Source organism: Helianthus annuus, chromosome 3 (genome assembly GCF_002127325.2).
Source record: "Helianthus annuus cultivar XRQ/B chromosome 3, HanXRQr2.0-SUNRISE, whole genome shotgun sequence".
Taxonomy (NCBI): domain Eukaryota; kingdom Viridiplantae; phylum Streptophyta; class Magnoliopsida; order Asterales; family Asteraceae; genus Helianthus; species Helianthus annuus.
In genome coordinates, this window is record NC_035435.2 from 51,213,512 (window position 1) to 51,226,441 (window position 12,930).

Here is a 12,930-nt window from a genome sequence, read left to right on the forward strand (position 1 = left end):
TTTTTTATTTGATAGACCTGACATATATAAACCTAACTGATTAAAAGGTTAATGCAAAATGACCAAATAACCCTTTTCATAATTAAAAACAATTTTTGCAAAAGACAAACTAATTATTGAATAATTATTACTTTACTTTATGCAATTTAATCTCAGCCACTCAAACATGATTGATCAAGGGTTGAGAATGGTTCTTACGGTTCTCACAACTTAAGGTGGTTCTCATTTTACCGTATATATATATATATATATATATATATATATATATATATATATATATATATATATATATATATATACATATATATATATATATATATATATATGTATGTATGTATGTATGTATTTATGGGGAGGGTTATCTTGAGAACGATAAATATTGCGAGAACCATGAGAACAAATGAGAAAACCAATCAAAACCGAATTCTTTTAATACAAACCTCATTCTATTTAAAATACAACATTAAAAAAGAATTTACAACATCAAATATTCATTTCTCATCTCAAAATCACTATTACTAGATTTTTTTACACATGTGTAAATATAACAAATTTACACATGTGTATGACAAACTTACACATGTGTAAATTTTCATTATTTACGAATTCACGTAAATTTAAACGTGCAAATTTAATTTCTTACATTGTATTCAAATAATAATAATAAGTATAAAAAGAAATTTTGAATTTGAATTGTTTTTGACCAAGTTCTCGTGGTTTTTTCATTCGTTCTCACGGTTCTCGCGATATTTAGCGTTCTCATTTAAACCATCCTCTCTCTCTCTCTCTCTCTCTCTCTCTCTCTCTCTATATATATATATATATATATATATATATATATATATATATATATATATATACATATATATATATATATATCCAACACCTACCATTTCTAGATCTCAACACCAACCACAATATAATATCATAATATGTCTAGCTACGAAACAGGATCAAAATGCACTAGCTTAATTAAATTTTGCACAGAAGAACAAACTTTGTTAAGTTGGGTCCAGTCCACGTCATTCACAACTTACACCGATCCTTACACCACATCAGATCATCTTTATGCTTGATGACAGTTGGTTTTGCAGCCAATATTAAGGTTTACGAATATATTTGCCTGCAAGAAGTGCGGCATTCATAACAGAATTAATGGTGTTTGTGACATCATTAACATCACATGTGTTGCCTTTAAATGTCTTGCTTCCTGCTTTCTTGAACCTTTGCACACACCCTAGCAAACCCTTGTTGCAAACCTCGCTCAAATAGTTGTCTACAAACAAATGTAACATGGATCAACTAGAAGGATAATTTAAAAAAAAAAATGAATCTGGTCATTGATCTGCGAGATAGAGACAAGATCTACAGACAGAAGTTAAACTATTGACGTGTAATAAGCCGTGTGATCCCTTTGCTAATATGAAGGGACTTTGATGACCAAAAGCAAATTGCTAATATTATATTAAAAATAAGGAATTTATATATATACTAACTATATATATATATATATTTCAGAAATTGCATCATACCTAAAAGATTAAAAAAAAGAAAGAAACATATTATTGGCCGCGCACTGTTAGACTGTGTGTTGTGTACGTAGAGAGGCCACGTCGGCCACTTGGTCGTTGAAGACCACCATGCAGTAGTGCTGAAGGGGCGGGGCCCATGGAGATGTAATGATCTTCGCAGGGCGTGGGGAAGAGATGTGTAATATATTACTCAATTGTTTAAAGTCAACTTAACCTACAGTCACATTTCATATTTCAGCTTAACATAATATATGTTGGTGGAGGTGAAAAGTGAAACACCTCTTCACACCCTACCTAAGTGACGTGCTTCTTTTTTAGAGGGTGAGGGTGCTCACAAAAAAAAAAAAAAAAAAAAAAAAAAAAAAAAAAAAACCCTTATAACATTTGTCAATTACCCAAAGCGTGTCCTGAATCAAACACAAATGCTTGGAGTCATGTGGGGAACTTTGGGTTACATATGCATATCTACTAATTGGGTGGTGGTCTATTGTCAAAGACAAAGCCTTTAAATATCTTGGAAGAGAAAAATCTTGGATTCAAGTCTCGTTAACAACATGGAATAAAAAGAAATTTACCGTTAAAAAAACATATAAATATCCTGACACTATGTCTTTTTAAATATTATTTGAAAATTACTCTTTTATTCTTCACTGTGAAAAGAATTGCGAGTGGAGAGGTTTCCATATATCAAGTTGATGGTAATACATCAACCTCCAAAGCATAATAAGAATTGAGTTTGGTGGAGTTTATCAATTGTATTTGTTAACTTCTCTCTGTCTAACAAGAAGATTAAATTAATAATCTAACTTCTTTCTCTAGACTTAAAGAAAAAATAATATTATTTAAATCGTAAAATATATTTTAATGATGAACAAAAGAAAACGTTAAATAGGCATCGTGCTAAAATTAAACTAAAGCACAATATATAAAATCATGATTAAAGTTTTATTTTTGAAGGTATATTACTCGTAGAGACCGCTAAAATTAAAACCACCTCCAGTTGTAAGAACCGCGAGAATTAGTTCTTAACCATTGGATCAAAAAGATAGATGGATGAGATTAAAAGTAACTAAAATGAATATTAAATACATTTTGTCTTATTATGTTTTTAATATTTTAATCCAAAAGGGTAGTTTAGTAAAATTGTTTTATTTTCTCTTTTTGTCTTTATTATTTTTTTATTACTTTTTTTGTTTTATTATATTACTTTTTGTTTTTTAAAAAGAATTTTTTTTATTAAAAGAATTTTTAAATTCAAATTTTTTTAACAAGACAAATTTTTTTGCGCGCCGAGCTTTTTCAAGCGTCGTTTTTTTATTGTGCCGTTTTTACGCCGGGCTTTTTCAAGCGTCATTTTTTTAACGCGCCGTTTTTCAAGCGTCATTTTTTACACTTTTTTAACGCGCCGTTTTTTACACGTTTTTTTACACGTCGTTTTAACGCGCCGGTTTTTTTTCACCTTTTTTTAACGCGCCGTTTTTTACACTTTTTACGTTTTACATTAAACTTTTTAAACTTTTTACGTTTTAAGTTTTACGTTAAAATTCTTACGTTTTACGTTTTACGTAAAACTTTTTACGTTTTACGCTTTTACGTTAAAAAGTTTACGGTTTACGTTAAAAAGTTTACGGTTTAACTTTTTTTTTTACAAAAACTTTTTAACGCAAAAACGAACCCACCAAGAAATCGCAAACTCGGGAGGTGTCTCAGATATATTGTTATCATCATTGACTAGGGGGAAAAAATAAAAAACCAACAACATCAAAACAAAGTGTATCTCGAAAAAAAAACGGGGTTTGGCTCAGATTATCCGATAATCAAAAGGCTGCAAAAGTGGGGTTGCAGGTTTAAAAAACCTACCCTCCGCCGTCCTTGCCCCGCCATCGTCATCAAAATCTACATTTTTTTTCATCATCACCACCCAATCGATTGTATCAAAACCCACAGATTCAAACCCACCGCCACACCACCAAACCCACAGATTCAAACCCACCGCAAAACTCATCTCCCCCACTGCCAATAAATCGACCACCCCCTTCACCCATCCACTCACCATCGTTCACCGCCATCACCGCTCACACAGCCACCACCTCCAACACCACCACCGCCAACACCGTCGGGCCACCCCCGCCACCGGGAAAACCTTCATAAAACAACAATTTCTACACCTCAACAACATCAATATGTAACAATTAGTTAATTCAGCTAATCAAGTTGAAAGTTATCTGTTTAAAGTCAAAATCGACATTCAAATCCTTTCAACAGATAGCATATCTTTCAAACACCACCCACTTCTCTGTTTATAATACTCTCACTTATAATTTACCCAACCTCCTGCTTCTATATAATCAATCTCCAAATCGAATTTCTAAAAATTATATTCAATACCCATTTATCATAACAATTTCCAATAAAAAAAAAACTCCCAATCATCTTCAATAATCAATAAATTTTCAGTCGTTCATACCTGGATTTACTTGAAACTAAAAGATAACAAAAAGCCTTTGAAACTTTATGTTTAATCTGAGATGATGGATAGTCTCTCGGAGGTCCAATTTGACGGCGTCGATGGTAAATGAGGGTGGTCGGTCGTCGCCGGCGGTACCGGTGGTTATAATGTTCGGTCAGAGGGGAGAGTAATCGGAGACGGAGGAGGGAACCTGAGACGGCGGCATACACCGGAGACGGAGAAGGAGGGAACCGAAGACGGAGAAGGAGGGGTCGCCGGCGGTGCTTCTGGGGAAACAGAGTTTCTCTCCATCACAGGTAGATGATGAAGATTTGGCACCGGAGAAACGAGGGAGGCGGTGTGTGTGGAGATGAGAGATGGGGTTTTATAAAAGTGGAGATTTGGAGAGATGGGTTTGGCACCGAAGATTTTCTCATCACAGGAGATGATGAAGCTTTGGCCCCGAAGATTTGGAGAAGATGGGTTTCAAAAAATGAGAGATGGGGGTTTATAAAAGTGGAGAGAGACAGTGATCTGACCACAATAAATGAGGAGAGATATAGGGAAATGACATTTGGTAGTAAATGACGAAACTATCATTTTGAGTGGCTGAATCTAATTGGTTGAGAGTGGTTCTCGCGGTTCTTACAACCGGGGGTGGTTCCTATTTTAGCGGCTCCCATGTCTCGTAATATTCTAATCATATATACTTATAACAGCACGGCTATAAGAATTACAAAATCTAATTATGATATTAGCTGTATTACTTATTACTTTATGCTGAACAAATATCTAACTATAAGAACTTACTCTCGAAAATGATTTATGATAACATTTTTTATAGGATCAATTAATGCTTTAGTTATCCATTAAATTAATAATTAATAAAGATGCAAGAAAAAACAATGCCTTAAGATTATTAAAAAGAGACAACAATATGAAACAAATAGTTCCTAGAAAGTTATTGTTTTATTTTCCACATATATGTGTGTGTTGTATACATATAAATATAAATTTATTATTGTGTATTTCTAATTAAAAGGAGAACAAAATATGATCAGCGATTTCATTTTTACTTTTATGATTGTTGGTAGCCATGAATCCTTCATTTTGAAACATTTCAAATATTTTTATCTATCCTAAGAACAAAATTCACAATAAAAATGAACATTGCTATAAATTACTCTATAAAAGCAATGATAAGAATGTGATGTTTGGTGCAAAATAATACTCACTATTATTGGCTGAAATGCAGGAATCATGTTTCATACAACATGCATCAAGTTCATCACAAGGCTTCTCTCCAGGGCATCCGCTGTATAACAACCCACAATACTTTCCATATCTCAGCAATGGTGGCACTGTCAATAAACATGTATACATTTCATTTTTAAAAAAATAGAAAAATCATTAAATTTTATGAAAGGCATTGGTATTTATGTGTACCATTGCAGAAGGAGGATTCACACTTCTTGCTGCATTCTTTAGACTAAATATTCAATGTTTAAAATTATGAATTAGAAATCAAAGTATCAAAATATTTCTAAAACTAAGGAAATTGGTGAATTAAAATGATGCTTACCAAACTGAGACCTGTGTCTCCACCTAGATCAACTTTAAGAGCAAAAAGAGAAATGGCAGAATAATTGAGTGTAAGAATGGAAATCAAAAGAAGGAAGGATGAAGCCATTGAAGAAGTAAATAGAACTCAAAGATGAAGCATGGTTTTGCATAAAAACTCTAACTTATAGGAAGAGATGGTTGGAGGATAGGAGATTGGGGGGATTAGGATAGGAGGGGTAGTGGTGGGGTATAAAAAATTAAAAACTCAATAAAAGTGCTTGGTTTTGTTTTTCTGTAGTAAGTCATGTGATATGGTTTTGGATATGTAGTCAAAAGTGTGTAGTTCTCCTTACCTCATTGACAGCTTGTATGAGGATTTGAAATTTGGACTTAATTATATATGTGTGTGTGAATGAGGTACTTGGGTAGAGGTGGGAAAAAACCGGGTTGAATCTGATTGAACATGTATGTTTGAGACTAAGTTGAGAACACCTTCGGTAAAACCGGTTTAAACTGAACCGACCAAAGACCGATTGCTTTGTTCCTGAATTCCGCCTTGTTACTCATTCTCACAGCTTCTTCTTCTTATTTATTTTATTTTATTTTATTTTTTTTTGGAACAACTAATCCCCTGAACTTTGATCTACTCACAATAGATAATTTTTCCGACCACTAGGCCAAAGCCTAAGTGGTGTTTTTTTCAACAGCTTATTTCATCTTATACGATTAACCTTTTACTTTTTACCTTTTTTTTACATAGCAAAATGATTTTTTTTCTATAATTAGTAACTAACTTTGGTTATAGGATTTTAGGAATGGTGAAGTTTATAACTAAAATTTATTTTTTATGATGTTACTTAGGCTATAGGGTGTGGTCATGACCCTCATGACCACCATGACCCTCCATGTTAGTGTCATGTAACTCATCTTTAATCTATCATTCAAAACCACTACCCTAAGACCATATGTAATGGGGCTTTATGTAACAACCCGCACCTTCGTGCGTTGTTACTACTCGACACACTCGTTACGCCTAGCACCGGAGATTCGGATCATAATGAAATCATATCAATTATACCGCTAAATCGAAGTACAATCGAATAATTATGCATATTCTATCGCTATTACAAACCTATTTTGCATAACACTCACGATGATGTCGAGTAAAGGCCTAATCTACCCTTCTCGATAAGCGTGAGGTGTCAAAACGTAAGTAATCAACGCTAACAAGGACTATCGGGTGAGTGCTATGACTCTAGCCGTCATGACGATGATAGCAATACGAGTAAGTAGTGCCCCGGTAATCATTGTGGCACATCACATCGAAGAACGCACTCAAAGGCACGCGTAACTCGATCACCGCGCTGAGAATTGGATACATAAATACGTATATACGGCCCTTTTGTGATTAATAATAATAAATAATTTAATAATTATATAAATATATGAAAATATGGCTCAAACCGTCGAAATCGCACCAAAAACGGGATCAAAAGGCTTCCGAACGGATCAATTCGATCAGACTAGTCCAATTGGTCAGACCGGCCCAATCAGATAGGCCAGTCCGATCGGATGGGCCAGTCCGATCGGATGGACCAGCCGATCGGATGGACCAGCCGATCGACTGGGCCAGCCGATCGACTGGGCCAGCCGATCGACTGGGCCAGCCGATCGACTGGGCCAGCCGATCGACTGGGCCAGCCGATCCAACTGCAGTTTTGCCTTCCTTTCTCCTTCCTTGCCTATAAATACCCCTCCATTCACTCCCAAACACTTGTGTTGCTGCTCCTAACCGACCAAGACGTTCCAGCCCTCAAATCTCTCGATTTCTTCCGATTCTTGTAAGTTTTCAACCCGAATCTTGTACTTTCTTGATCCAAATGCAATCCTTCATCTTTCTACCTTTCAAATCTCAATTTTTAACCGTGAAATCAACGGATTTGGGGTGTTCTAAGGTGATGTCACCATAAAGTTCTTCAAAGGTGATGTCATCCCATGAAGAACAACTCAGATTCGGATGATTTACATAAGATTCTTCATGAATCTCAACCAAATCAATGTTTTTCTAATCAAAAGGCCACGGATTTGGGATGTTCGGATAGATTTCATCACAAAGTTCTTATGAACTTCAAGTGTTGACCTCATATCATCAAGAACAACTCAGATCCAGGGCATTTCCTAAGAAAAATCAAGGTTTTTACATCAGATCTAGTGATAAAATGATCGATTTCGAGTTAAACACGGAAAAACCGACAAAAACGACCAGTTCCGACGAACGGGGTGATTCCCGGCCGATGAAACAGGTTGGAATTGACGGGATTTCAGTTGCTTAACACCTCATCGTAATGTCCTAACCCAAAACGCCGAAAAACGCTCGAAAAATCATCGAAAACAGCCGAACAGGATGGCCAATCGAGTGGCCCAATCGATCGAACAGCTAGTCGATCGAGCAGCTAGTCGATCGAACAGCTAGTCGATCGAACAGCTAGTCGATCGAACAGCTAGTCGATCGAACAGCTGGTCGATCGAACAGCTGGTCGATCGAACAGCTGGTCGATCGAACAGCTGGTCGATCGAACAGCTGGTCGATCGAACAGCTGGTCGATCGAACAGCCATTCGATCGATCAGGCTGTCCGATCGATCAGGCCCATTCGATCGATCATGCCATCCGACCAACCAAGCCCATCCGACCGACCAGGCCCACTCGATCGAGTGGCCTGTTCGACTGGGCCAGCCCAATTTCACTATTTTGTCCGATTTTAACCCAATTTCGCCCGATTTCATCCAAATCGATACCGTTTAACGCATAGTAATCTATCACTCACCTAAATTGTCTGAAATCAGGATATTCTCCGGCACCGGTTCCGCAAACCTAACCGAATACGCGCTGTGAGTATACTTGACCCCTTTTATCGAATTTTGGGTGTAACATACGTTCCATAAAAACCAAACTTATCAAACGAATGATTTAATTGGATTAATTATCACTTGCGAATAACTGTTTGCATAGATAAACGTGATGCTAGTACATGTATGCTAGGACTTATACTCGTGACGTCCCACCAAGACTAGTATAGTACTATTTCGCCCGACGGGGTCTAGTTATGCCATCAAAGAGTCGAGCATCGAGGACTTAGCTGGTAGTATCAGTTTTGTGAGTATATATGTTGTGTATTACGTTTATGCATGTGGAAATTCGCAGCACTTTTAATCTATCACACTATCACATATCAAACCTGTATACTCGCCAATACTTTTGTATTGACAAAGTTTTAACGTATGTTGCAGGTTTAGCCGAAGTTTACATCAAATCAAGCTAGGAAGTCTAGAAACTCATCTAAATTATAGGTTGTCGGATTTGAATTGTTCGAGAGGACAAGAAATCTGTGATAACTTATGTGATTGTATTGTTTGTTAGTATGGGATGACAAATGTAATAAATATTATCGCAATATAGTTGTTATGGATTCTCTTGAGCAATCTGATTCGCCTAGTGCCGCGCCCCGATGATTCCGCCATCGGTTGGGGTGTGACAGATTGGTATCAGAGCCATAACTATAGGGAATTAGGCAAAGTTTGAGACTCGACCTAGTCCGGGTCGATGTCTTAGAAAAATTGACCTAGTCTATAGTCTAAGTACCTACAGGCCGACTCTTACGAACTCGTTAGGGTTTGTTTGGGCCAACTTGCTACTCTCGATCGAATTTGTTGAAAGTTACAACTATTGTGTGAACACCGCATACTATAGCTTCACACAAAGAGCCTTTCCTAAGGCTAGAATATTACTTAGCCTTCCCTAAGGCCGACACAATACACATGTTTTTCAAAACTACTCGTACAACAAAACCGAGTGATCTAGTCGAGACCAGGTGTGAAAACCAATAACTCTCGATAGGATCACTCACTCAGCGTATTTTTCTAGCACGAGAACTCTTTGTTGAGCTAGGAGTGACATCCACATCTCGACAAAAGGTCTCCATTTCGAAATTCTGGTAGAACTCTCGGATTTATTCGATGAGCACAACCACAAATGGGAACGAAGTTGTTAAGCCAGGGGTGAAACCCATACCTTAATCAACTGTTCCACTCCATAAAATGGTTTACAAAAGCTCTCACCAAGGTCACGACCATAACAACGACTCAGGCTACGCGAAGACTAGAGAGACGAATGTCAGGAGCTGCATCCCAGTGGAAGCATGAGTCCCCTAGGTCAACGCGTATGCCCGAACTTGTTGGGTATAGTCGGGTTACTTGGGTAGTCAACGCCTAAAACACCCAAGGCATTCCATCTAAATTTTACGTGTATGGTTTACGTCTATGAGTTTTCAAATTTAAGCTTTACGATTTACCGATTTCTCGATTTATCGAATTTACGAACCTCGATTTACAAAGCGCACAACTTGCACAGCCATCGCAATCTAAAACAAAGACCGAATGATCGCAACGAAACAAACGCCTAAGTACTCGAATTCGCTCACGCTACTTCTCTTATCGCGTCCTCGCGAATTCTGAATCAATATCTATGTGTAACCTACAGCTATACCTATACGTACTATATACAAAACGAATCAATTATGTGAGAGTTTAGGAACCTAGAATTTTTCCTATGTGGCTCCTATGTGTTTAATTAAATTCTATACCGAGTTTTGATCGAATCAAATCGCATCAAAAGCTCAAAAATCATTATGATCGAATCTCATTCCGAATCCTTCTGTCTAGATGCCTTCCAACAACTCGATCTCGAGACGAGTAGCTAGGAGAAGAGCCCAACGACGCGCCGATAAGAGGATTGCCTCAATTGTGACCAAGGAAGTGGTCAAGCTCATTCCTCAAATTGTCGCGCAAGTGCACTCTCAAAGCCACTCTCGAGCCCCGGAAGACGTCAAGACGGAATCTGCATTCCTCTACAAACACTTCAAAGCCTGTGATCCGATGCCTTTCACGGGTGAAGGAGATGTTTCTCAATTACTCCAGTGGTTCGATGCCATCGAGGTTACCCTTCGTCAGAGTGGGTGCCCCGAGGACCTTCAAACTACTTGCGCCACCGGAGTATTCCAATCCCGAGCACTCGATTGGTGGACCGCCGAACGCAACAAACGTGGGATCTCCGCAGCTTACGCCCTCTCATGGGGTGAGCTGAAGGAACTCATGAAGGAAGAATATTGTCCCCCTCACGAAGTCCAGAAGCTAGAGAACGAATTTTGGGAAATCAAGCAAACCGAAGGTGACAATGCGAGCTATACAGCAAGGTTCAAACAGCTCAGCATAATCTGCCCAAGTCAAGTCGACACTCCGAAGAAAGCTATCGCGAAGTATATTCGTGGCTTACCAGAGTGTGTGGGTGATTTTGTCAAAGTTGCAAAACCTACTACCATCGAAGAAGCCTACCGTCTAGCCGCAGAGCTCAATAGCAAACGAGTCGTAAACGGATTCTTCTCCAAGAAGCCTGTCAAACGAGCTCATCAAGCAATCATCATCAACTCGTCCGACGATTCCTCTGGAGAATCGGTCGATGGATCATCTGACAGCTCCTCGGAGGATTCTTCTAAGAATTACTCCGACAATGCCTCCGCTAAATCGTCAGGCGAATCCGAAGACGACGCCGCATCAACTCAGGAAGGCCAACCGAGCCGCAAACGAAAGACCGTGAGCCCAGACTCTTCAACAACTGGACTGCCGCAACCCGAACCTCTCCGATCAGTTCCAGTTCAGTCAAAGCGAGCTTACAATGGATCTCATCCCCTGTGTTTCACATGCACGTATCATCACCCGCTAGAAGCAAAATGTCGCTATTGCGCAAATTGCAACTGGTATGGGCATTATACGTCGCAGTGCCGTACAAGACCGTAACCTGGAAGGAAGTCATCAGCAACCGCCGTCTCCGCAAGTATCCACAACAACGTTATTTTGATCCTAATGTTGTTGTAATAATGCGACTTAACGTTATCATTTCTGGAACTTATTTCATATATCATCGTGTGTGGATTCTATTTCTCTTACAATCGAGCACTATCTAGACGCTAGCACTATGTACTATATTATGTATTTTATCCCTATAACACTCTTAGAACGAGGTACGGTATACGTGCAAGGGACAACTAATCACGGGTGCACACGGGATTATCTTGGTCAGTGCACGGAGATCGTAGTGAAGTTCTAATGGTGCCATAACGTTTAAAAGCACGGTCAAGGCCGTGTCAACAAAGTGTGACACCAAAGCACGGGGCATAAGTAGTAGGGGTGACGCGGGGGTACGCTTTACCATACTACCGAAACCTTGTGAAGAAAGTGCCATGTGGAGTTGGACGTTATTAGACCTATTATACTATTATGATTAATTTGACACTCTACCATCAATCACAAGGCGTAACAAAACTAAACCGCATCACTGCGAGGCTTCTCGTAAGTCCGCGTACACAAATTGCCACATCGATGAACTTAGGTAAGTTCACCCCGAAGAGCAATTGGAGCAACGCGAGACTGGTCGTAAAGTCTAGAACGCAACTTAATCGCAGTTTTGCCGGATCAATCTCGCAATCAAATCATTCGATAAGTGGCTCGAAATCGCAATCGCATCATGTGTTTGTCTAGAAATCCCTAACGCGAGTTGTTGTCAATTGTGTGAACTTCTATCAGCTGGGGTGGATCGTCTATTGTGGATTCGCTAGACGAGTATCGAGAATCACTCGCCGCCTTCCACTCTTAACGCGCCTCACACCTAATCCACCAACTCGATACTCTTGTCATGGTTCGCTATTACTTATCAATGCACGCATTCTACGTGTCATGTTAGCGCACAAGACCTCGCTTCACGAGACGAAACTAACAAGGTTGAAACATGGTGATGTTTTGACCATATTAGTTGACTTTGTGGAAAAAGGCCATGTGGGCTAGCCGTAGTACTATTCGTGGTGTAATCAGTTCAATCAATCGTCTATCACTCGCAACGCAACAATCGTCGCTTATCAATCTGTTGAAATCTATTGTCTATCGATGTTCGAATGTTACTTGGAAGTCATCGCAGGTGGTGTAATGTTAGGGTGCATGACATTGCTTCACAAGATAAAACTAATATGGAAACATGGTGTTTGTCATATTAGCAAGTCTTGTGGAAACGTGCCATGCGAACTTCGTGTGGAATCAAATCGAAATCTCATTTACCCGAATCAAAATCGTGTCATTCGTTGCCCAACCAAGCATACCATATCAGCGTTGTGCGACCGGACTACTCGCACCCGCTGCCTACGCTTGGTTTGCATCCAACTTATTTCTATTCAAAACTCGGTCTAGCACCTCATCGCTAGGATCAAGGGAATCGAAATTCTATCTGTGTCTTATCGGCACGCATGACACTGCCTCATGAAACAGAGTTAATATGGGTAAAG

General features: G+C 38.7%; 1 protein-coding gene across 1 annotated transcript; it reads right to left on the reverse strand.

Moving 5' to 3' along the window:
- Nucleotides 1–902: 902 nt before the first annotated feature.
- Nucleotides 903–5,795, reverse strand: LOC110929010 (phospholipase A2-alpha). Its single transcript, XM_022172102.2, has 4 exons — nt 5,564–5,795; nt 5,428–5,470; nt 5,217–5,342; nt 903–1,276 (listed from the first exon to the last, which is right to left on the reverse strand). The coding sequence occupies exons 1-4, from the start codon at nt 5,669–5,671 to the stop codon at nt 1,101–1,103; spliced, it is 453 nt and encodes a 150-aa protein (XP_022027794.1). The 5' UTR covers nt 5,672–5,795; the 3' UTR covers nt 903–1,100.
- Between the last annotated feature and the right edge of the window lie 7,135 nt (nt 5,796–12,930).